Source organism: Crocodylus siamensis, chromosome 1, assembly GCF_052110815.1.
Source record: "Crocodylus siamensis isolate JL-2025a chromosome 1, ASM5211081v1, whole genome shotgun sequence".
In the NCBI taxonomy this organism is placed as follows: Eukaryota; Metazoa; Chordata; order Crocodylia; family Crocodylidae; genus Crocodylus; species Crocodylus siamensis.
Window position 1 is genome coordinate 341,346,642 of NC_143395.1, and position 25,921 is coordinate 341,372,562.

Consider the following 25,921-nt stretch of genomic DNA (forward strand, 5'->3'; position numbering starts at 1 on the left):
TCTTTCTCTACTTCTTTTAGTGCAGCGTATATTAATTGGGGTGTAGTAAGGGAGTGAGCGAGAGGAATATTGTAACAGGAATTTTAGACATACCCTGGGCACAGAACAGGTTGCCTTTCCACCTTGGCCCCTCCTACAGATAAGTATCAGCCGAGAAACCATGGTGGCTTGTTAGGCTGTATAGAGGAATATCCACTAACTTAGTTGCTGGAGCTTGACTGACCAGTAAAATCTTTTATTCCTGGCTATTTTTGCAAGCTGCCAGTCTACATTTGGGGAAGAGAGAAGGTTTCTGCTACAGTGACTAGTCGCTCCTTCATATTCGTTGAACTTCTTCTGGGCCAGGATGCAAGTTGAAATTCAATACGGAGGCATTGCATGCAGTTAAATCCTATCTGACCTCCCAAAGACCTGAGAATAAAATGGCTGAGAGAAGTAGTGTACAGACTACAAAAATCATAGAGTTGGTACTCCTCTCTTTTAGTTAATGTTTAATCCTAAACGCTCATTTTTGGTCAGGTAAAGAGGAAACGAGAGACTAGAGTAATATGAATGTCTTTAATGGGAGTCTAATGTTTAATTCAGTAGTTCTCAGGCTTGTGAACTTTTCACTAAAGAACGCCCTGCTCTAAGTGTAGGGAGCTTGAATATTACAAAATCAACATGGGGATTTTTTTTAATAGAGAAGCTTAGACAGTGTTTAACGTTGCAAGAGATGGGATAACTTGACCTAAAGAAGAATGTTTTTTCTAGAGATCTTGCCAACACCCATGTTTTGTTTATTGTTCATTGGTTGAGATTAGTGTTGTGTTGATAGCACCTGTAAAACTGGCATGTATTAAGCTTGGCCCATTTCTTAAGGTGGCAATTGACCCTCCAGCCTGCAGTCTTCTGGAACTGTAAACATAATTATAGCACAGACATACATTTCTATTGGCAGCCGGATTCTTTAGCTGTGCATTCATCAGATATTTTTTTTTTTAATGGATTTATTGCCTTGTTCTTAAGATTTGAAATTTTTCCCCATTTATGAAATGGCTCTCAGTACTTATCTACTAAACAGTTCATCTTAGTTGTATTGATGATAAAATATTAACAGAATCTCTCTCTCTGTTCCTTGTGCTGTCGAGGAGACTTAAATGCTAATAGTTATTTGTTTTGCAGAAGGTAAGAATTGAAAAGCAACAAAAGAATTCTTTTAATTTTTAAATATTGAAGGTGTAAAGGCTGCTCTCATTACACAGTAGCATAACATCCTGTGGTAACATATAACTACATTTGTAAATTAATCTGATTTTCTTTTGTTGCCCTTATTCCAGCTTGGTGGTTATGCTTGTGGTTTCTTTTGGTTTCAGAGGGACTGGTTATGCAGTCATAGTACCTACTAATCTGAATACAAATGCAAGAATGAAGCTCAGTGCCTTTCTACAGTACACCTGTCATGCTCTTGCATCTTAAATTTTTCAAACAGTCTTTCCTGTGAATAACAAATAATCTTTTTGTTATGACTGGTTTTGCTTTCTTTTACAATAATTTTGTCTCTGGCTACTTGGGCAACCAGTTCCAGGCTCTAGAATAGTGTTAAGTGTTTGGAGGATAGGGGCTTAAGTAGATAGTCTGTCAAACAAATGCTTACCAAGTTTTCCTTGTTTTTCATTTGAAGCATCAGGTAGTGGTTATTTCCAGAGCAGGGTGTGGTGGCAAGTTAAAGAGCTGGTCTGGCTTTGTGTGGATAGTGGGCTTGCTGTTTCCAGCTTCAGTTTGTCACTTTGTTTAATTTGGCAAGTACCTGAGCACTGCATAGGCAGAGATCCTGTTTTTTTTTCTCTGAATTAGCATCCCCTCTCCCCAATTTTTGGATTAAGAAAGGTAACCCCAAATCCACATTTTTCCACAATTTTAAAAGGAAACACCATTATACCTATATATTAGTAGTGTTTCCTTTTAATCGTGGAAAAACCGTGGATTTTAGGTTACGTTTTTAATAGGAAAAATTGGGGATTTTTTTATCGGAGAAAAGCAGAATCCCTGTTCATAACAAATGGAGATGTAAGATTTCGAGGGAACCACATAACATTCTCACATTGCTTGTGGTAAACATGAGGCTTAAAGATCTGTTGCAGGTTCTTTGAAATCACACAGTATGTACCCCAGTCAAAGCATGATCAAAGTTTGTGTGTGTACTCCAGATACCTTGTCGTGTCCCCACCCCAAGGATCCACGTACTAATCGGCTCCCACTCGTGACTTAAACTGGGTGTTCTTGTCACAAATCCTGGGATCCTCCAAAAATGTATATGCAGATGAGGCACAGGGCAACCTGGTCCGATGGAAGGCAGGTCTACGCTAATCCTATGAGATCAGATGAGAGCAGGGGCAACCGGGTTCTGGGTGAACTGTCTATATGTTTGCTGTTTTGTGCTGTTTGCCAGGCATTTTAAGGATGGTGAAGAAATGTGGACCATTGGAAATGGGAAAGAAAGGCACAGCTCGGCTGTGGAAGTGAAGAAGTTGAAATGTATGCATTGCAATGGTTCATCATGACTTGTGGGGACGGGGAAATGGTGCTGAGGGGGACTGAGTGCAATGGGCAGTACAATATCTTATTCAGATGGGCTGAACTAACCCACTTTTGTGGTGGGGCTATGTGTGTTATAGTCCTGCTCACTGTTGGTTGGATTTAAACAACTTTTTTATAGTTGGTTTCCATTACTGAGCACATGCAGCTTTTGGCAGCAGTTTAATGATGGCCAATGTAATTAGCAAGGTTTCCTTGTATATGAATATATAATAGTAGAGGCCTCCCTCCCATACTATAGTAACTAGAGGGCGGCTAGGGAGGAATCTCATCTTGTATTTCAGTAAATATACTAATTTTTATCCTGTGTGTGGCATATTGGCTGATGAAGTACATTAAATGCTTTGTTTCTGAGCTATGAACGTTTAGCCATAGAAAAGATCTAATAAAAACCCCTCTATCATCAGCAGACTTGGGGGAAATGCTTTTGAAATACTAACAGATGATACCTCCTTCCATTAATGTAAGTTTGAGTATTACCAGAATTCCATATGTTGCAAAATAGTCATTTCACTCTGAAAAGCTTTCCAAAGTTTAGGCAGAAGGTAAGGCAGGGTGGCACTTCAGGGACGACTAGCTGTTTCAGAACAAGAAAAGCTTTTACAGTATAGGGAAAAACCTACTTCATCTTTGTCACCCTGCACTACTTTGTCTGACTTCAAACTAATGCAGCTAAACATCTCTGGAGCTCAGATGCAGTTGGGAGGAAAGGAAGTGAAGAGCTGCCCTCCTGTCCCCTTCCCCAGCTTTTTTTTTCCCCTTATCTATCTGAACTTTCCTACACTGTTTTGCAACACAAATCAATTTGGCCCATTAGTAGCATAACATAACAGTACAGGTAAGACTAGTTTCATACAGTTTATCCATGAATGGAGGGCACATTATGGAGTAACAAAATCCATCTCTTCAGATGGACTTTTAACTGCATTATGATCAGTAGTGTCTGATATTACAGTCTCTCTCATGCTCTTTTTCCACATTGTGTTCCAGCAAGCAGAGATGAACTCCAATCAAGGAAAGTAAAACTCGACTATGAAGAAGTTGGTACTTGTCAGAAAGATGTCATAAATATCTGGGATAAAAAGTTACTAAACTGCAGAGCCAAAATCAGATGCGATATGGAAGATATTCATGCCACTCTTAAAGAAGGTATGTATGTGCGATTTCTTTAACTGGAACATTTTGGGAATTGTCCATTTGTCTTTATCCAAACAAAGCACCCAACCCCCTCCTCAATTTAAAACCAAAAAAAGTATTTTGCAGTAAGAAAATTCATTACTTTTTACAAGAGGCTGAGTTCAAGCTGTAGAAGAATGAATAGTTGTACTCGTGAGGTGATGTCTCTGACTCATTCAGCTTTAGGGGAGCTTTAGGTAAGAGGTCCTTGGTACAAAGCTTGAGCCTCACCTCTTGAGGCTGAAGAACCCAGGTCTTTGACTCAGACTGCAACAAACTTCAACCTCTATGACAAATCACTAGGCGGTGGGGGCAGAGGACTACAGTGCTCTGTTATGGATTGCATGCTAAGGCTTGACTCGAGTAGTTCATTCTTTGCTTTGAGGAAAACTTACTTTTAAGGAAAACCCCCTGATAGACCACCACTTTGTAGCAGCATAACCCTCTAGTTAAGACATCTGTGGGAACTGAATCCAAGATATCTGGACTTAATTGTTGCCTCAATAGCTTGAGCAAATGCACTGGATTTGTTACTTTGAAGTCAGTAGCAGATTCCCTCACTCTGTGGCTTAACTGTGAGGAACTCAGGGCCACTCAATTAAGTGTGGGTATAGATGAGTCCCACCTCATTGTTTCTTCCTCCACATAATAGTCATGAATTTGGTGTGGAATTCCACACCATCAGTTTAGTTGCTCGAGAACTAAAAAGTTATTACTGTAACCCAAATTCTTTATAATAGAGAAGTGAAATGTATTTGAAAGATAGAATAATGGAAAAATGCCTCATTAATAAACTGTCAGTGAGCTGCAAAAAAGACTGAAAAGGAACAAACTATTTACATAAAATCCCTTACTAAAGTCTCCGCTCTAGGATTTTATCTGAACTTCATTTGTTGACTTCAGGATCACTCTGTGTTGATTATAGTGAATAATACTCTGTGGTTAGCAAATATTATAACACTATTAGTAGTTAATGCTTTTTAAAAAATTCAACTGTAAAGGGATATTTTTTGTGGACAGTCACTAAGAAACATCTTACAACTTAAAATGGGATTTTCAAAAAGTGCTTTTGGAAATCTTTCCTTAATGCATGTGGTACCTCAAGATTTAACACATTAGCCCCATATCTCCAGAAAAGTGAATGTTGGTAATTTTGTTAGACACTTACTGCATGGAGATACCTCCTTGTATTTCAGTGGTTTGTTTATTTACTTTTTGTGAATTACACTTTGGTACTTTCATGGTGGCATGCTTGATGCATCTCCTAAATGTACCACTGTACTGGGTGCTGGCATACAGCTTGTACTATTCCATGTCAGTCCTCAGAATGGATTTAGTGCAGTCTGTATTTTATGTGGTATTAATATAAAGCAGTGCATTCTAACAGTAGCCTGTCTGCTAGCAAAGAATATACACCTGCTCAAAGCCTTTTTTTCTTTAAGGTGTACCAAAGAGCCGCCGAGGAGAAATCTGGCAATTCCTAGCTGTACAGCACCGGGTAAGACACAGACTCCCAAGCAAACAACAACCTCCAGACATCTCCTACAAAGAGCTCCTGAAACAACTGACTGCTCAGCAACACGCTATTCTTGTAGATTTAGGTATGCTTGGTGTGGCTGAAAAATATTCTAAAGGATGTTTCATGTCTTTGCTGAGAGGTGGAAACATGTTTATTTTGACCCAAATTTTGGTGGTGATTTTTAGTGTTGGCACAGAAACAGATGCTACTGTCTATGAACATGCATTCTGTGTTGGTATCGACAGTGGGTTCTGAACTTCTATTGCTGTATGTGCAAGAGGGTTCTGAAAAAGCAAATCTATGATTGTTTGTCACCTTGAAAATTCACTGCAGCAAGATAGGGAAATGAGCTGGAATGGGGCAAGAGTGAGTTACAAACTTGAAAGATTTAAATTCTTTAATGATTCTTCCAATATCAAGTCCATGGCAAAACTCCCATTGATTTCAGTAAGGCTATGATTGCACCTAAAAAGTGATGAGAACAGGAACAGGCCTATAGGAAAAGAAGAAAGAGTTGACTTCATGATGAGAGAGTAATTGGAGAGAAATGACAAGGGAAAGGTAAACAAAAGGGGAAGAGAGTGAAGAACTTTTCTTTGGGTTTAAAAAAAAAAAGGAAACTCCCCAAAAAATATTCTTTGCTATACAAATGGCATGAAATAGGATCATACTCTCTCCCTATCCTCCTCGCCACATGTACAGGTTAATTGTCTTAGCTTTTCCCAGAGAACACTGCAGTTTTAATGTTTTTCTATGTGCGTTATAAAGTATTTGTCACAACAAGTCCTGATCTTGATTTGAAGACCTAGGGCATTGGTAAAATAGAAATATTAAATGTTGTTGTAAGTGAGATGGTCCACTAAGACAAAAGCCCTAGATAAATGGCTGGGAGCCTCCACAGTGAATGAATAAGTCTGTTGTTTACAAATTAAGCTAAAGAGCTGGGCTCTGTTGCTGAAGACTGTAATGGATGGGGTTGCAGAACAGGATCCCTTATCTCAACCCAAGCCCCTAGAGCATCTATGGCATAACTTTTTGGAAAAATAAATGAGCTTTTAAATTTCCCAGTACAAAAAGGTGAGAGAGTATATGGGGAGGGCAGGTAGGTACTGGGGAGGGATAAGAAGGTATTTAACAAACAGTTTTACAGTGCTTGGCAATAACAGCAAAGAGTGCTTTTTAAATGCTCAGTTTTATTCAGTACAACTTTTTGATCTTGCCCCGGTCAGAAAGTCTGATCAATTATCCAAACCCATTTCACAATTTTTAAATCTATTTTCAAGAATATTTTCCTGGAAGGCTTGATAAGGGGGGAGGGGGGGGGACTTTCACAGCCTACAGATAGAGAGAGAATATGGGTTTGATGGGTCCCTGTACTCATACAAGAACTCCAGAATTAAAAAGCAGGTTGACCATAAATACCTCTTTTTTTTTTTACAACAGGAAGGACGTTCCCTACACATCCTTACTTTTCTGCCCAGTTGGGAGCAGGACAGCTGTCACTCTTTAATCTTCTGAAAGCTTATTCTTTGCTGGACAAGGAAGTAGGTTATTGCCAGGGTATCAGCTTTGTGGCTGGAGTACTGCTTCTGCACATGAGCGAAGAGCAAGCCTTTGAAATGCTGAAGTTCCTCATGTATGACCTGGGCTTCCGTAAACAGTACAGGCCGGACATGATGTCACTACAGGTAAGTTAATCCTTTCTCCTAAAGTAAACTACACTTGAAACGGCAGTGAAATTTCTTAGAGGCTGTCCTTGTGCTCTAGTACCTTGTAAAAGTTGCGGCTTGTTAGGATGGGATGTTGCCACAGTGGGGAAGAGAGACCTAACTTTTGGCCATCTAGTCAAACTCCCTGCCTGAAGCAGGATCATCCCTATCTAAACCATGGCATACAGTCATAATCTAATCTCTAAGGTGTCTGTATTTCTCCTTTTGCAAATGTGTGCACTAGCACTTAACTTCCCTTGAACGTTTCCTATCCAAACACCTAAAATTTCCCTTTTGGAAACCTGTTTTGTTTTGATTTCTTTCCTCGCTGGTCTTTTCTTCAATGCTCCTTTCTCTTCTTTTCCCCTCCTGATTTCCCTCATCCATGTTTCCTCCTGCCTTCTATATGTGGTAAAAAGGAGTCCGGGGGGGGAAGGGGGTGGAAAATCATGGAAAAACTTGCTGAAGAAATATGAATAGAAAGTGGGGGGAAAAAATAAGAGGAGTGCTCAGATCTGTTTCCCACAGCACCTGATTAGTGTTAACTTCTGATGTGCTTAATCTGCCTTCTTGTCTCCTGGGTTGGGGTTGCCAACTGGGGGTTGGCAGCCATAACAGAGCACTGTAACCCAAATTCTTTATAATAGAGAAGTGAAACATATTTGAAAAATAGAATAAAGGAAAAATGCCTCATTAATAAACTGTCAGTGAGCTGCAAAAAAGACTGAAAAGAAACAAACTATTTACATAAAATCCCTTACTTAAAGTCTCCTCTCTAGGATTTTATCTGGACTTCATTTGTTGACTTCAGGATCACTCTGTGTTGATTTATAGTGATTAACAGTCTGTGGTTAGCAAATGTTATAACACTTAATGCCTAGCAGTACTTGGAAAGGTCATCATAGGGGGTTCATAGGCAGGTAGGGATGGAGTATGTCCTGGGGTGAAGCGGTGGCTTCTCCCCAGTATGTTCCTACATGTCACCTCTTTATCCAGCAGAGGGATGCGCTGGGCACCGCCAGTCCCATGCAGCACACCCTGGTGCCTCCCTGCCCCCCCCCCCCAGCTTGGTCTCCTGATTTGACTACTGGGCCACTGCTGTCAATAGCTGACAGCAAGAAGGCACCCCTTTGTGGGTGGCCACCACCTACCTCTCCATGCCACTGCCACCTCCCAGGAGCCCATCAGCTCCGTAGGCTGCTGATAGGCGGCATGCGATTGGCCATGTGCAAGGCCTGTCAGCAGCCCTTGAAGCCTCACGTGCAACCAGCCGCAGAAAAGCGGGATGTGGTGGTGGCATAGGGCAGTGGTGGTAGGCGGGGTGGCCAAAGAGTTGCGATTTTTTTTTCAGGGGCCAGAGTTGCTATTTCAACACTCCAGCTACCTCACCATCGCGTGTATTTAGTGTTCCCTCCATTTAAAATGGCAGCAGGGGTGCTTTAACTAATGCTCATTGAATGAATGTTTAGTTAAAGCACCCCCCACCATTGTTTTTGAAGCACGGGATGCTGACTACATGAGACACTGGGGGCATTTTAATTGGAGCAGGTCCCAAGAACTGCTCCTAATTAAAACACCCTCCACCACCGCCACCACCTCCACTAGACACCCCTAGTAAGAAATTTAGAAACTTAAGCCTTCCAAATTAATTTTCATCAAACTAACTGTACTTAGTCCAGTCTCCTGTCACTATTGTTGCAGTGGCCATTACAGGATACCTGAGAGAGATCATAGCAGGTCAACAACCATGTTCAGGAATCCTATAAAGAAAATTTAGTCCTAACACTCATAAATTGGTTGGCTTACTCTTGAAGCATGATATGCTAGTGGTTCTTAACCTCCATTAGACTCAAGATGCCTCTTGGAAAATGCCAGCTCTTAGTTTTCACTCTTTCCATAGTCGAAAGGGAAAGGAAAAAAAAAAAGAGAGCAATTGTTTTTAAACTCAGACCACAACAGATTAGAATGGCTTTGACATTATGGATCCTAATTGAAGTTCCTGCATCTATCTTGTGAATCATGTGTAGGTGTTTGCACACCTAACAGTACTAATATTGCATGACTCTAGTGGCACCCTTTAAAAAGATCTTATAGCACTGTGGTGGAAAACTTATTTTATAAATTTCTGTTTAAAAATATCCCTGTGCATATAATGCTATCTGCTTCTTTAGTAATCCATTAAAAAATCCATCCTATTTTAAATTCCAGATTAAAATTTTGACCTCAATTATCTTGGGGCAATGAACTCCATATATTTAATTATATACTGTGTAACATTATATTGCACTCAGTTGAAATAAATGGCTTTGTTCTTGTGTTATGAGAAGTAGATGGGAGTATCTGACCTACTTTTTCTATACTACTCATTTATTTTACATATACGAAGTAAACATGGGCTTGGCTTCGTCTTTAGTCTTTTGGATGATGTTGGCCGCATCTGAAAGCCTCCATATAATTGGATGGTTTTGGTGGTTTTAAAGTTCTTTGTAGTTGCAGTGTAAGCTGGGACTTCATTTCTTGGACTACTATGCTATGGAAAAATTTGCAGAAGTCATACATGGATTATATCTAGGAGCAGTATATAGATTTTATTTTGAACAAGTTCCCTCCTGTAAACTTGGATCAATGGCGACCTCTAGTGGCCACCTGAAGTATTCGTAAGGTTCTTATTTGGCATAACAATGGAAGTAAATGGCAGAAAAAGCAATGTCAGAAATATAAACACCACACTTCTAACTTATTTAACTATCTACTATGTATTTCAATGGAAGCATGAAAAGCTAAAACTGCCAATCTAAACTTCCAAAAGTATTTTATAGCTAGAATTGGTCCGCTTTTTAAGATTAAGTGCCGTTGCAGACCTGTGGCTACAACCAACAATCCTTGCAGACCTGTGGGTCATTCTTTAATGTGAGATTAGAGACCTTTTACCTGTTGGGTTTTTTTAGTACCTTGGACTGCTAAAATAACACTGTACTGTGCTACTTTTGAAATTTTTCAACCTGGTACAGACATTCCATTAAGTTTTGATTTGCATCTCTTTGATATCACATGATTACATTAGAAATAACTCATTATTCTGCTTAACAATTCCTGGAATTAAGGCAAGCAGTCACTTGCCTGAGAGTGTACATTACTTTAGTTTAAATGTATGACAGATCACACTTTGATCTAATCTGTCTTTTCCATTACTGGATTACCTGTATCAAGCTATAAGATTAAATGCATGTAAAAATATATTCTAAACTATATAGCTGTACATTTCACCTGGTTTATCTGGTGGTTCTGTGCCATAGGTGACCCTAATTTGTCTTTTTCTACAACTCAAAGACCACATTCAGGGTTTTATATTTTTTGGTGGGGTGTTTTTTTGTTCTCGCATTTATTTTTCACTGAGTTGTCTGAGGAACAGACAGAAAAATAAAATTTCCAGCTTTTAAGAAATCTTTGACTTTAAAAAAGTCTGCTTATAAATTGGTCTTTCCTCTGCACATTTTGGTTGATCTGAGATAAATCAACAGTAAGGGAGTTGCCTTTCATATATTTTTTTCAGAAGGAATGTAAGACTGTTTTGTTCAGTATGAAATGTGACTCATATTTCAGGGATTGTACCATACTTAGATGCCATGCATCTGTCCAGTTTAATAAACGTGTTCCTTTTAAAGCACTGGAAACCTCAGCAACTGGTAATAAATGTGAAAGATAGGCCTGAGGTTTAGGAGTGTTTTGTAAGAGAGAAGTGAAGGAAGAGAGAAATTTAATAATGATGTTGGAGGCTTTTGTTTATGAAACTTGAGTAGGAAATGGATAGCAATAATTTAAGTCGCCTCGTAACTCTTCAAATAGAGAACAAAAGGCTAGTTTTCTACCCTTGTAACGCAGCAATACATTGCATTGTGATGAACCTAAAATTGCCTGGACATGTCTGAGTAGGTTTCTATTATGAAAATCATACCATTGAAAATAGAGTAAGGGTGCACACAGATGTTACACTGAAGCTTGTGAGCTTAGATAGAGTTTAAAAATGGCCACCCCTTCTAACTCGGTGATTAGATAGGTGCTAGGAGCATAGTCTAAGGTAAGTCAGGGTAAGGAGAGGAGTGGGCAGAATGGGGGAAGGAAGGGATCAGGATCTTGTGGGGAGGGGGGGGCTTGGTGGACTAGTGGGATCTTGGAGGTGGAGTCCAGGGGGTTTGGGATTGAGAGACCTAGCAGTGTTGGTGGGAGGAAGGGAGGGGACTTGGCAGAATCAAAGCCTCTTCGATCCCACCAACCCACCCATTCTCCCAGCCTCCCTCTATCTGGCAAACCTTTTCCGGTGCCACTGTTCACTAATGCCAGGAGCCCAGTTTGAGGGCAAGGGGGGAAGGGTAGCAGATCAGGGTGGCTAGCAGTTCTGCAGTAGCAGGGTCAGAAGGCTAAAACTAGCCCCTTGTCAGGTGGAGCTGAATCCTATCCTAACTTACTTCAGTTGGGCTTGGGGTTATTTGGCTGGTTCTGGGGGGTTAGTTGGTCAGCAGGGAGAGCTGTCCATCTGGGGGTGATGGGGGGGGGCGGGCAAAATTAGCCCCATGGTAGGAGGGCTGGGCAGGGTTAAGAAAGGCATAGCCCCAGGATGGCTGAGGTTGGTTGGTTGGTTTGTTTGTTTGTTTGTTTCCCCCAGCCCCAGGGCTGTGCTCCAAATGTGTACAGATGTTCAATTAAATCAATCAAAATGTGCCCTATCTAATTTGGTGCGCTTCTTGGGGAACTAAAATTTATATTGGGCCAGCCACTTTGCACTGATCTAAACTTCAGGGAAGGTCCATACAGTTTGGCATTTATGCATAGATTCCCTAGCACAGTAGATTTAAAGTCCGCATGTGGGCAAACAAAGAGATTGGGCAGCCATTTTTAACCTAATCAAACTTCTTTTAATGTCTTTACGCACCCTAAGAGGCATAGGCAAATCCAAGATTTAAAAAAATGGAATTTGGGAACAGCAATTTGGGGCTACAGGAGTGGCAACACTCCCTCATTTCTAGCTTCCAAGGCTAGCAAACTACGCTGCTGGGGACTTTTTAAAGTCGTCACACTTGATAAGAATCCTTCCCCCCCCACACCCTCCACTCTGTGGCACTCTGTCCCTGTCTCTCTCTGTTCTGCAGCATCTCCCCTCCCCTCCTATTCCTACCTCATTGTCCTCTCTACTTAATGGAGACCTGCCTGCTGTTGAAGGAGCAGCTGGGATAGCCCCACTCCAGCCAGGGCTGTGGGGAGAGGCTGTACACAGAGCTAGACTCAGCCAGGGACGGCAGTAGCAGTAGGCAGTTTCCCCATTCCTGCACCTGCTCCTGGACTGGCAGGGCCCATCTGGGAAGGACGGGGAGTTGGGGAACCTGCCTACTGCTGCTGTTTCCCTTGATTTGGAGAACTTATGCCTAATTAAAGGGACACATAGCTAGGAGCAAAATCCTTGTTTTCAACAGGATTAGAGAACTCGCATAGTTTAAGCCTTTACTAAGACTTGAATAATATTGCACATTAAAATTTGAGCTGTTTCTGTTTATAAAGAGTCGGAGATGGTGCATTTCCGTGGATCACTGATGATTGTTTGATTATCTTCCCCTATAGCACTGCTTACGGCATTCTAGGAGTTCTGGAGAAGTGCTTCTGAAAGTTTTAGTAAATGTATCGGTCTTGTTTTCTTAAGTACTTAAGAGCCTAAAACTATGAAAGTCAAAAGGGTTTAGGCTCCTAACTCATGTAGATACTTTAAAAACATTTAAATATGTTTTTCTTATTGCTGGTTCCTTATTCCTTTTTTACACCGGACCCATCCATCACAAATGATTGATGGTTAATTCTGAATCTAGGGTGGTGGCAGAAGGGAGTTGCAAAACTGTTCAACCAACTTCGTACAATTATTCTTGTCTAGCTCCTAGTACATGTTTATTATAGAAATTGGGATCTGAATTAGTACTTATTAGCAGTTTTGGCCAAGGAGCTAAGAATCCAAATGCATGTAGACTGAGCTACCCCATGAAGTGATCTGCCCAGGTGTTTGTATGTACTGCTGCCTGACTTGTACAAAGTAGTTTCTAATGCTGTCAATTGGAGGGAATAAAAACATGGGAAAGGTAACTACATCTGACCAGTCACTTTCTCATTTAGGAATGGATTCATGTTAAATGTAAGACACTGTTAACTACAGAATTGGGCCTGACAGGTAAACAATAGATTTCTGCTGCTTGTTGTTTAGAGAGGAATAAAAGTCTGTGCTGTGTGTGATTTGTTGATGATGATCTAGAAAAATAAAAAGGAAATGTTTCTCTGCTTAGTATTTTTATTTTAATTTAATTTAATTTTTTTTACCTATGAATAGTGACCTGTAACATCTTACAACTTCACCTTTGACCGTAGGTATTGTGTAGCAGTGCTTTTTTCATAGCAATCTCTCCCAATTCTAGCATTTTAATGGAATTTAAAGAAAGTGGTCAGGTGAATGGAGTTGTACTGTCTTTGGATTTCCAAACACCACTAGACATAGATTTCCAAACGCACTTAATGCTTTGTGTTGCACAGAGCCTGATGGTGGTGGATCCACCACTAAAACTGCTTTTAAATACCTACATTGGGGGAAGAGTTTCTTGCAATAGAGGACCCCTTAATGCAATAAAGATATAACCAAGGTGCAATGGCTGAAAGCTGAAGACTGGTACATTTAATGTTAGAAATAAAGAACAGCTTTTTAACAGTGCAGGTAACTAACTACTGGATTAGCTTAATTCAGGACGTGGCATAGTCTTCATCACATGAAATCAATTAACACTCAGAGATGTGTTCTAGCACAAACAGAAGGTAGTCTTGATGCAGCACTTCCTGGGGTAATTCTGTGGCAGATCAAATAATCCTAATTGTCCCGTCTGGCTTGAATCTATGAATCCTTGAATTTTAGGTCATGCTTTATTAATCAGTGGTCAGAATTGCTGCTTGCTACCCTACCAGGTATAGAGGAACTGGCCGTTGGCAGATGTATTGCATTTAATGTCACTATTTTTTACAAGACTGTCTGTCCTAGAGAGGATTCCTCTGGAGTGAATTGTGAACTGTTTGAAAAAATAAGGGGGAGAAAAAAGGCTTTTTAATTTCCATCTCAATTTATTATAGATTCAGATGTATCAGCTGTCAAGACTTCTCCATGATTATCACAGAGACCTGTACAATCATCTTGAAGAGAATGAAATCAGCCCCAGTCTGTATGCTGCACCCTGGTTTCTTACCTTGTTTGCTTCTCAGTTTCCATTAGGATTTGTAGCCAGAGTATTTGGTAAGAGAGATTGCTTTATTGCAGTACTGAGCCTTGTACTTCTAGGCAGAGTTGTCCAGCTGATGGCCTGTAAAGAGTTAATCTGTGGCCCTGGGTTTTCCTTGGCTGCTGCTCCCCTCACTGCTCAGGCTGCTGTTACAGCTAGGCTCTCCAGGCTTCCCCTTCCTTTTCTGACTCTCTTTGTGCCCCTTTCCCAGGTAGGACAGGGCAGCACTACTCAGCACAGCTTATAGTGCAGGGGGAGCCCACAGTGCAATGCAAGTGGGGAAATCTGCATCCAAAGAGATGGGGGTGGGGGTGGGAAGACAGCATGCCTTGTTCTGAAGTGAACAAGAATAACTTGAGACAATTGAGTTTGGAACTGAGAAGGATACAATTAAAGTGGCTGATGGGCAAGGGGAGAACAGTGCTTGCCCATACAGTGCTGAAGGAGCTTGCAGCCAGGAAGGTGAGCGTGGGGAGTGACATCTGCTTCTGCATTTTCTGCTATGTGGAGCCCTGTTACTAAGAAGTTGGACAGCCCAGTTTTAAGGAAAATTCTTTTTTATCTTTAGCTATATCCATTAAAAGGTAAATTTTGCAACAGTTTATTTTAGTTGTCAGCTCCAATTAATTTGATTTTATTTTGGTGTGGAAGTTGCATCAAACTGAGTTAAGTGGCAGAGTTGTTCCATTAGCTATTAACAGTGTACAGATCTAATTGCATAAACTTTTAGGGGTGACTTGCACTACAGTTTTTAAAAGCATCTCCTTACTTCTGAATATCAAACAGCAGAGAGTTAACCCAGTAGCAACGATCATTTCATCCCATATGTCTAGTTAGAGATCAAGCCCCCAGTTTTGTGCATCTGAAGAGCTCCATCCTTTTTTTTTAATGAAACTTTCAAACAGTTTGTTTATTAATATGGAAAAAATAGGATTAAGTGTTCAGTTTTTTTTTTCCCTGAGTGTTTGATTAAACTAAACCTTTTAAATGCAGGATTTGTATAATATGCTTAAGGCCCTTCTACACTGGTAAAGGCACAATTGGAAATAATGCATGATCTACCCAGTTGTGCCTCCTGCCATGCCACACATGCATGAGTACTCTTAGCTTTCTCCAGATAGTCCTATAGGGCCTTTTCCACTCCTTGGACAAGTAGTAGATAAGTATATACAGGCAATGATTTTTGTATGTTATCAGAAAGACTAACTTCAAATTTCTTTCACCAAATGACTTGACTTAATTTTCCATGCAGCATTTTGGTTTGTGTAAAAAACTTCTTTCATAATCTGATGCATCTTAAATGGGAATTTCTCTCAATTTTTGCCTTGCAGGTTTTAGGAAGCATTTTTTCCATTTTTCCTATATTTTACAGTTCCTCCATTATTCAAGGTCACAGCTGTGTTTTTTTATCATTCTGTTTCATAATTTTTTGTGGATTCCCACCTAAGTCAAATTTGTATTCTTTGATTTTTTTTTTTTTTGGCTTTTGTACCAAAAATAGCCTTCACTTGCATGTTTTCTTCCCCCCTCCCCCACACCCCATTTGGGGGCAAATTAATAAGGGGCTTCATTTTTAAAATGGAAATGATAGTGTTAAAGCTTATATTCATCTTGGCTTTGAGGGTAGCAATGGTAGTTGCTGAGTTTTTTTTTTTTGTTTTTTTTTTTTTGGAGGGGGTGGTGGTTATATTTTTGCTGCTAGAAAGAAGTGTTTGAGAATTCCAGTTTTATTTTGCTTTTTGTTTTAAGGTATTTTTTGTCTTATTGCTTTGGTAGATGTGGAATTGGGAAACTGTCCTTTCTGAGGGAGAATTGTGGCTTATCATTCTTGTTAAATAAACACAGCTGGGTACATAATCTAGATTTACAACAGAAATATTTCCAGAAGCTGTTTTAGCTCCTGATACTGAAATCTGATGTGTTCAAACAAACTTCTGCACCCACTCAGAGCCAGTTGATTCCTCTGGGACCACCTGGATTCACTCAAGTTGATGATAAAAGCTTTGTTTGTTTTGGTTTGTTTGTTTTGGTTTTTTAAGTCAGGGTTTTTCCATATGGGTATGTGAATCGACCTGTGCCGATCAAAATAAGAGAATTGAAGGCAGAGTCTAGGATATTTAACATTCTAATAAGATTACTTTCCAGTAACTGAGTAGGATTTTAGCTATCTGTGAACAATAGGGTAAAATCAGTGCAACAGAATAAGAGCTTTACTTAATTTTAGGATCAGCTCCCAATAAAAAGTGTGAATGGCATGTGTTGGTCTTGTGTTTTGGTTTAACATGTCTTTTAATGCAGACTGTACTCAAATGCCTTTCACAATGTCTTTTAAATTGCAACACCCAAAACTAAGTGTTTGTCTGATAAACATGACATCCTTTCAGCTAAAGCATTGCAACATTGAAAATAAACATTTTTGTTTAACACTTATCCCTCATGATGAAAATTTATCGTTTTCTTCAATAATGAAGAAAACATAGTTAAAATAACAAGACGAAACAGGTATTCATCATTTTCCTTCTTAAAGTTATCAAATTTCAGTAAATTTTATAAGGGAGGTATATTCCACTACAAACATTTAAAGAAAAAAAACTGTTTGACTTCAGCTTTTTGCCTTGAGATGCTTACAAAAATTATTATTTTTTTAGACATTATTTTTCTTCAAGGAACAGAAGTCATATTTAAAGTAGCACTGAGTCTACTAAGCAGCCAGGAAGCACTTATAATGGGATGTGAGACCTTTGAGAATATTGTTGATTTCCTTAAAATCACTATCCCAGACATGACTCAGTCTCAAATGGAAAAGATTATTACCCAGGTAAAATAGCTTTTCTATTCTTTGTTTTACTCTTCTTTTTTTCCATGTGACTTTTTATTTAGCTCTTAACCCGCAGGTAAATACAAGGTTCTTTTTAAAGACATCTTTCTTAATTACTGTAACACTAAATTCAAGCAGTCATCTTCTGAGGTGTACCTGCAACTTATAGCTTAGGACAATTTTTGGAGTTTTGGAAACCTCTAGTACTTTGAGACTACTTCCAGTAAAGGACTTAAGTACAGTAGCACCTCCATGTTTTAGGCCGCCTGGAGTGGAATCCAGAATCCTTGGTTAAGTACTGTGTAAGGAGCATACATACCCAAACTAAATGCCTGGGAATCATAGACAACTAGGGTTGGAAGGGACCTCGGAAGGTCATCTAATCCAACCTCCTGCTTAAAGCAGGACCATCCCCAACTAGATCATCCCAGCTAGGGTTTTGTTGAGCCAAGCCTTAAAAACCTCCAAGGATGGAGATGAGGGTGCCCTGATAAAGATTTTTGGCCAATACCAGTGGTTGATTACTAACCAGCCATATTGGCCAATACCAATCCGATAGTTGATATGCAGCCCAGCAGTTTGGACAGCAGTGTCTTTAGCAGGTAAGTCTGTAGGGGGGGAAGGGGCATGGGAGGCAGAGGGAGGCCCCCACAGTGAGAGAAGGGAGTGGAGCAGGGCAGGGCATGGGACAGCTGCAGGCAGCTCATCCAGGAGACATGGGAGGGTGGGGAGGGGGAGCAGCTCCCACCACTACACACATGGGAGGCAGGTGCCCCCCAGATGTGTGGGGTGGGGGCAGGCTGATTTGCTATGGGTTTAGGGCCAGAAGCTGCATCAGCCTCTTACCAGTGGTTCTCAGGGAAGGCAGTAGCAGGTCAGGTGGTAGAGGTGCTGAGGGGGGCTGTTTGTGGTGGCTGCAGCCCGTCCTGTAGCCCTTCTCCCAACACTGCTGCTGCTGCCTGACCAAGCCCTCTACTGGGAAGAGACCAAAGCAGCCCCTGGCTTCGTGCCTGCAGCAGGCAGCTTGCCCTCTCCCCACACAAAAATCCAGGCCCCCCCCCGTGCCTTCCCCCAGGGGGGTGTACAGCAGTAGGAGCCTCCCCTCCTCCTCTCCCCCTTCTCCTGGGCTGTCTGTGAGCCTCCTGTGGCTCCTATCCTGTGCCCTAGCTGGGCAGCACCTGCCCCAGCCCAATTTCTTCCCTCACTGTGGGGGGCCTCTATCTGCCCCCTTCCCCACCATACCCCTTTCCCTTCCCAGACTTACTGGCCAGCCACTGCTCTCTAAGCTGCTGGACTGCATTCCTGACTGTGCATACTGCGGTTGAGCGCATGCACGCAGTGTTTATTGGTGACATTGTGGGCTACACTGGCCAAAAAAGCCAATTACTGATTTAATGTCAATTTTCCTGTGTTATCAATGTTGCTTTGATATGGACTAATGTATCAGTGCACCTCTAGATGGGGATTCTACAACCTCTCTAAGTAACCCATTCCAGTGCTTCATTGCTCTTCTAGTGAGTTGTTTTTCATAATACCCAACCTAAATTTCCCTTGCAGCAACTTGAAACCATTGCTCCTTGTTCTGTCATCTGTCACCATTAAGAACAGTCTAACTCCATTGTCTTTGGACCCACCCTTCAGGTAGTTGAAAACTGCTATCAAATCCCCCCTCAGTCGTATCTTCTCCAAACTAAATAAACCCAGTTCCCTCAGCCTCTCCTCAGAAGTTGTGCCCCAGCCCTCTCACTGTTTTCATTGCCTTCCACTGGACTCTCTCCAACTTGTCCACATCTCTTCTGTGGTTGGGGGCCCATACTGGACACAGTATGCCAGGTGCGTCTTTTACCAGTGTTGAAGAGAGGGAAATAATTACTACTTTTTTCTGCTAGTAACACTCCTGCTAATGCTATAAGTGTTCTTGGCAACAAGAGCACACTGCTGACTCTTCCAGCTTATTGTCCATTGTAAACTCCAGGTCTCTTTCTGCAGAGCTGCTGCTTAACCAGTTGGTCCCAAGCCTGTACCAGTGCATGGGAGTGTTGTGTCCTAACTACAGGACTTTGCATTTTGTCCTTGGTGAACCTTATGAGATTCCTTTTGGCCCAGTCACTCTGAATCCTATCTGCTGCTCCCCCGGCTTGGTGTCCTTGGAACTTGCTGGGGGTGTACTCCTTCCCATCTTCCGGGTCACTGAAGATACTGAACGAAACTGGCCCCAGGACTGACCCCTGAGGCACTACAGTTGATTATGGTTGCCAACTAGTCATCAAGCCATTGATAACTACCCATTGAGCCCAATGATCCAGCCAGCTTTCTGTCAACCTTACTGTCCATTCATCCAACCCATACTTTCTTAGCTTGCTTGTAAGAATGCTGTGGAAAGCTGTATCAAAAGCCTTGCTGAAGTTGAGGTATATCATGTTTTCTGTTCTACCCACATCCAGAGAGGTTATTATTTCATCACAGAAGGCAATTGGGTTGGTCAGGCATGACTTGCCCTTGGTGAATGCATGCTGACTGTTCTTAATCACCTTCTCCTCCAGGTCCTTAAAAGTGGATTCTTTGAGGACCTGCTCATTTATTTTTCTGGGGACTGACATGAGGCTGACCAGTCTGTAGTTCTCTGGATCTTTTTTTCCTTCGTTAAAGATGGGCACTATATTTGCCCTTTTCCAATCACTCTGGACCGCCCCCAATTGCCATGAGTTTTTAGAGATGACGGCCAGTGACTCTGCAATCACATCAGCCAACTCCCTCAGATGTGCTGCATCTAGCCCCATGCTCTACTATACATCCAGCTTTTCTAAAGGAGTACTTAGCCTGTTCTTTCACTACTAAGGGCTGCTCACCTTCTCTCCAACTGTGTGGCCTGGCATAGTAGTCTGGGAGCTGGCCTTGGCTGTGAAGACCAAGGTAAAAAAAAGTATAAAGTACTCCAGCCTTTTCCTTGTCATCTCTCACTAGGTTTCCTCCCCCATTCAGGAAGGGACCTGCACTTTCCTAGACCTCCCTCTTGTTGCTAACGTACTTGTAGAAACCCTTCTTGTTACCCTCCCAGTCCCTTGCTAGCTGCAAACTCTCATTGTGCTTTGGCCTTCCTGCATGCCCTATTTTCATCCCTGCATGCCCAAGCAATGTTCTTATACTCTTCCCTAGTCATCTGTTTAAGCCTCCACTTCTTGTAAGTTTGCTTTTGTCTTTAAGCTCATTGAAGAGTTCTCTGCCAAGCCAAGCTAGTCACTTGCCACACTTGCTATTCTTCCAGCACATTGGGATGGCTTGTTCCTGAACCCTTAGTAAGGTTTTTTTTCAAATTCAGTCAGATCTCCTGGACTCCTTTTCTCATCAGGCTGGCCCCCCAGGGGGTTCTGCCCATCAGTTTCCTGAGAGTCAGATTCTGCTTTTCTGAAGTTCGGGGTCCTTCCTCTGCTGCTCTCTTTCCTTCCTTTCCTCAGGATCATGAACTCAATCATCTAGTGGTCACTGCTGCCCAAATTGCCATTAGCTTCTACCTCCCCCATCCAATGCTTCCCTGTTTGAGCAGTAGCTCAAGAAGAGCACAGCCCCTAGTTGGTCTCTCGAGCACTTGCACCAGGAAGTTATCTCCAACACCTTCCTGGATTGCCTATGCACAGCTGTATTGCTCTCCCAGGGTGATTTGGTTGGTTGGTTTTTTTAAAAGTCCCCCATGAGAACCAGGGCCTGTGATCTGGAAACTTCTGCTAGTTGTTTGAAGAAAACCTCATCCTCCTGATCTGGTGGTCTATAGCAGACATCCACCACAACATCACCCTTGTTGGTCTTCCCTCTAACTTTAACCTAGAGACTTTCAACAGGCCTGTCTCATTTCATACCGGAGTGCTGAACAATCATATGGCTTCTACATAGTGCAACTCCTCCTCTTCTCCCCTGCCTGTCCTTCCTGAACAGTTTTGTGCTCATCCATGACCGTGCTCCAGTCATACAAGCTAACCCACCAAGTCTGTTATTCCAGTCACATCCTAGTTCCTTAACTGTGCAAAGACTTCCAGTTCTTCCTGCTTGTTTCCCAGGCTGTCTGCATTTGTGTACAGACACTAGCCAATTGCCCTGCTTTCTCCATAAGAATTAGGTGGCCTCCTTGGTTGCCCCCTTCTGTAAGTCTGCCACTTACCCCAGTGGTGCTTTAAATAAATTGCATGCCAAGGAGGAAGCCACCTAGGACTAGCCAATGAGAAGCATGGGGTATGTTTGAAATCCTGTACCTTTCTGGAATGTAGGTGCCTGAGTCTGCTACAAGTAAACCCCTCAGTTTTTTCTCAGGGTTTAGGGTCCAGAATGCTTTCCTCAAAATAGGGACCTACATCTATTCTTTCAGAGAGCTGAGCAGGACCCAACTCCTCCTTTTGAAACTGGTAGTGGTAGTAGTAATGGTGTTTCTGCTCATCTCTTTATGTAACATCTAGTGGTTAGCGAGCTTGTCCAGGGCACTGGTGAGTTCATTGCCTCAGCCCGAGACATTTTGAATTCACAACTTCAATCTCTCAGCAGAGTATGAGCTAAGTTGGGATAGGGTCCCTTCAAACTGAGGCAGGCATTGAACTGCATCTCCCATTTCCTGGGTAAGGGTACTGCCACAACACCAGTGGTGTTCAACTTGCATACTGTGGGCTGGATCCAGTCTGCAGACCTCCCCACAGCTCTAGAAATTTGGTGACAGGGGAATGGTGGCAGGTTTTATTGCTGTAGCTGTGGGAGTTTGCATGGTGGCCTGAGCTGGGAGCTAGGTAGCTTTGAGCACCACTGCACTAAACCATTATATAAAGGAAAAAGGTGTCAGCGCTGCATATGGCGAGAAGCCTGTTTCTGTTCTTCTCAGAGAAGGCATATCAGATCAGGCTCTTCAAAGGACTTGGAAGCAGAGATGTATCTAGTCCCCTAAATTCAGATTAGGTTTAACAATGTGTGTCAAACTGCTGATACTGGGGCAGTTCCAGGCATGCACAGAACAACTCTTAAGGCCCAAATCGTAAGTGCTACTTGGGTAGCAATGTGAGAGGCATTTTTATGACCTCATCAATATTTTTCCTGCAGGTGACAAATTTAACATAAGCCTTGTAGAGTCAACCTTTTAACCAAGCTTTACATGAAATGTAATGCTATCTGTTGTAGCAAAACTAACTTGTCTTTCATGATTAGGTTTTTGAGATGGATATTTCCAAGCAGCTTCATGCCTATGAAGTAGAGTACCATGTACTACAGGATGAGCTACAAGAAGGTGCAAATCCTTGTGATGATGGTGAACCTCTAGAAAAACTGGAGAGGGCAAACAGTCAGCTAAAGAGACAGAACATGGACTTATTGGAGAAGTTACAGGTAAAGGGGCATAGATTATTGGGTGAAGAAACTTACTCAGCCCCCCCACCCCCAACAATTCAAACACCATGTTTTTGTTTTTGTTCACATAACTGATTTGTTTTTAAAATATTTTTAATGTATTTGTTTAGTGCTATAGTCTAAACTCTAAATGCAGTCACATGCCTGGTATTTATTTAAGACTTTTTTTTCTTTAGCCCATTTTGTAATCTCTTGTATCACATTTCATAATGTCTCCTTTTGCCTGAAGCTTCTTTTTCCTAAATATCTATGGAGCATATCCATCCCCACCTCCCTTTTTATCTCTTGGCTAGATCATACACCTTGAACTCTTTCATCTCTGTCCAGCCTTTATTTTGTTTCTCAGAATTCCCTTCATCTGTAAAGATCTTTTGGCAGTCAAAATGGTCACCTGTATTCCAATTGTAAATGCAGAGGTATACAGATAGGATGCTTTTCTTCCATACTCTGCTTACAGACTATGGTCATCTTGGGTCTTACATGACAAACAGAACACAGCAAAACTTAAATAGCCATCAGATGCGTACTATCAACTCTCGCCCCCAAGATGACCTACAATAGCTTAATTATCTGTGAAAGTGGAATGCTGCTAGTTAGTTTCTGCTTTAATGCAGGCAGGCATACAGACCGTGAAATGTAAGCAATGAAGTTCTACTTCCATAGATGTCTGTCCTTATTCTGACCATCTTGGATGGTAATGTCAAGTGATCTTTATTTTTATTTCTTACAGGTAGCTCATGCTAAAATTCAGAGTCTGGAATCCAACCTAGAAAATATTTTGACTCGAGAGAACAAAATGAAGAGCTTAATCCAGTCCTTGGAGCAGGAGAAGATTGCTTATCAAAATACTCTTGAGCAAATAACTAAATATCTGCCAGCAGAAGCACTGTCTGACTGTGAACTGCTTCTCAAGGAAGTAAGCTGTAACCCAAACAATTAAACAAAGCAAGGAAATAAGCCATAAATAAGTTGTGGGCAGCATAATTTCAAATACTTAAGGGAAAGAAAACCAGCATGCTGCTTTAGGAGGACTCGGAAAGCAATAGGTAATGGTGTCACCCAAGACTGGTATTGGGACACTGAATAGCAGCAAGTGGGCCTTTTAGATCTCAGTATGCAAATCCAGGCTATTAAAAATAGTTGTTTGTTTTTTTAAATGCTTGTGTAAATAAATCACAATGGGAGAATATATTTCTCAAACTTAATTATGACAAGTAGGTGTATATTTAGAGTTGATTTAAAGGTCAGAACATCACTAAAAGTGAAGGGGGTGGTAAATTAAAACTAGATGCGCACGCTCTCCATTTTTCTTTCTTTTTTTTTTTTTTCTTTTTTGGTCTGGTAGTGAAATGAGGGTATTGTGTCTTTATATAGATATATTGAATAATACTTGAAAAAATGAATGTATTTTCCTCCAAAGAACAGCATGTTTCACATGTTTTGTGGAAAATCTATGTAAAATTCATGTGTGCCTGTCATTCATTTTACTGACTGTGTGTGTGGGTGTGTGAGAGAACAAAGGATGACTGCCGCTATGAGGTTCTTACAGGGAGAATTATGCCATACACTGCCTGGAATGTGCCAATCAGCAAGTTGCTTCCACATGCATGTTGCAACAAAGATAAGCATCATGTCACAGCTAAGTGTAAGTAATTCCAAATAGGTCACAAGATCCCAAAGTAGCTTACCTTGCTTCTTCCCTCTTTCACACTCCAAGTTTGGTAGTAGTTGAAGGAAGAAAATGAAGATCCAGAGTAGTCTCCATTTGGACTTTTGTTTCCTGCAAGTGACTTGCGGTGGGTGCATGTTTAAAACTTACCTGGGGATTTCAAGTCACCAGAGGAATCTTTTAAGAAATCTTTTTAAAAACGCTGTGTTTTGGAAGGTCTGTGAACTCTTTGATAATTTTGGGGAATAAGCGCTAACCATTTTCAGGGACTTCACTCTGTAAAAGGATAGGGTAAGGAATTGTCACTTTAAAATCCACCCCCCAATACTTTGAACAAAAAGGTACATAATATTTGTTTGAAATACAGGTTTGAAAGGTGATACTGAAGTATAAATACAACTTAATTATTTTTCAAGCTATTTTTGCCTTATCACCACTTGGCAATCATTTTTAACGCATCATAAGCAGATCTGTCCTAGACAGAAGAAGCTATGTCCCAGTCAATTCTTTCAGGCAAAGTTTTAGTTGCATCTGTCAATGGGCAGTAAATTAGATGCCTACAGATTTGATAAAGTTATTTTTGATCAGTGTAATCTTCAAGAAGACTTGTTTGGATGTAGTAGATATGTATTTTGTATATGCACATCTCACTTGTTACTTGAGTGTTACAGTGGATTGTATTATCTTACCAGGTATGTGATTTCCACCCCTACCCAAGAAATTCTGGTCCATCTTTTTTATATATATCTATATATATTTATATATATCTATATATCTATATATCTATATATATATATATATATATAAAAAAAAAGGAAATCGAGCAAATTCAGCCCAAGTGCTTTATGTTAATATTTACAAAAAAGAGGAACAACTAAGCTGGTTTTTGCTGCATATTGCTGCAGTATGTAGGTTTTTTTCCTTTCATGGTGGGTTTCTCTAAATATGGTTATTGAATGAGTTCTGTCTTCTGTATTACAGTTGGAGTGAAAGATCTTACTCTGTATCAAATTTATGTGGAAACTGTCTTGGTATTTCAATAATGTTGCATTTGTACCAAATGGGAAAGATCCAAGTGGAAAAAGCAGTTGTTCGCAGTTTTGTTAAAAGTAAGTTTTGGCCAATGTGTATGTACTGAACCAATCACAGGGAACTGTAGTAGTGTATTACAAAGATCAAGGTTATTCAGATACATATATAACACTTTTAGGTGCACTGAAATGTGCTTTATCCTCTGTTTCACTTGTATAAAGTTTTTGTTGTAATGCCTGGAGAATTTCCAATAAATGTCATTGCTGCATTTCTCATGGCTTCTGATCAGCTGCTTTTGTCCTTCTTTCTAGCATGTCCTTCATTCTAAACAATTCTGCTTCTATAGAAAAATTAAGGACTTTCTTACGTTGTAGGTATGGGGAAAATAGGATTTATAAAGGACATGGGGAACCTCCCAGTAAATTGGTGGTGTTTTTATAGCCAAAGTAGGCAAAATACAGGAGAAACTAAGAACAAATTTTTAATGTTTGCTGCTTCACGAACAATCGAAGGGGAGGAAAGTCTACCTATTTTAGACTTGTGCTTCGGTGTGTTATTGCAAATGGAATTTTGCAACCATGGTCCAATGCAGGAGAACCAAAAACTAAAACTAGTTATTTCACTTTTAATAAGATCAGCAACATGCAAATTGTAAATGGGATAAAGTACAGTAGGCTTCCTAAAACTAGGCTTTCTAAATAAAGGTGGTCAACCTTTTTGATACCCATGCCACTAGTGGCATGCGCAGTC

General features: G+C 40.9%; 1 protein-coding gene across 3 annotated transcripts in view; it reads left to right on the top strand.

Annotated features, from left to right (window-relative positions):
- Positions 1-25,446, top strand: part of TBC1D4 (TBC1 domain family member 4) — a 174,075-nt gene extending 148,629 nt beyond the window's left edge. For 2 of the 3 annotated variants that reach the window (XM_090024193.1, XM_090024202.1), the window contains 7 exons: positions 3,568-3,726; positions 5,196-5,354; positions 6,716-6,960; positions 14,131-14,290; positions 16,925-17,094; positions 22,273-22,449; positions 23,201-25,446. In XM_090024193.1, coding sequence (XP_089880319.1) covers positions 3,568-3,726; positions 5,196-5,354; positions 6,716-6,960; positions 14,131-14,290; positions 16,925-17,094; positions 22,273-22,449; positions 23,201-23,410 — 1,280 coding nt within the window. In that variant the 3' untranslated portion in view covers positions 23,411-25,446. The remainder of the gene's footprint in view (positions 1-3,567; positions 3,727-5,195; positions 5,355-6,715; positions 6,961-14,130; positions 14,291-16,924; positions 17,095-22,272; positions 22,450-23,200) is intronic. The other variant, XM_090024210.1, reaches the window with a different exon arrangement.
- The last annotated feature ends 475 nt before the right edge of the window (positions 25,447-25,921 follow it).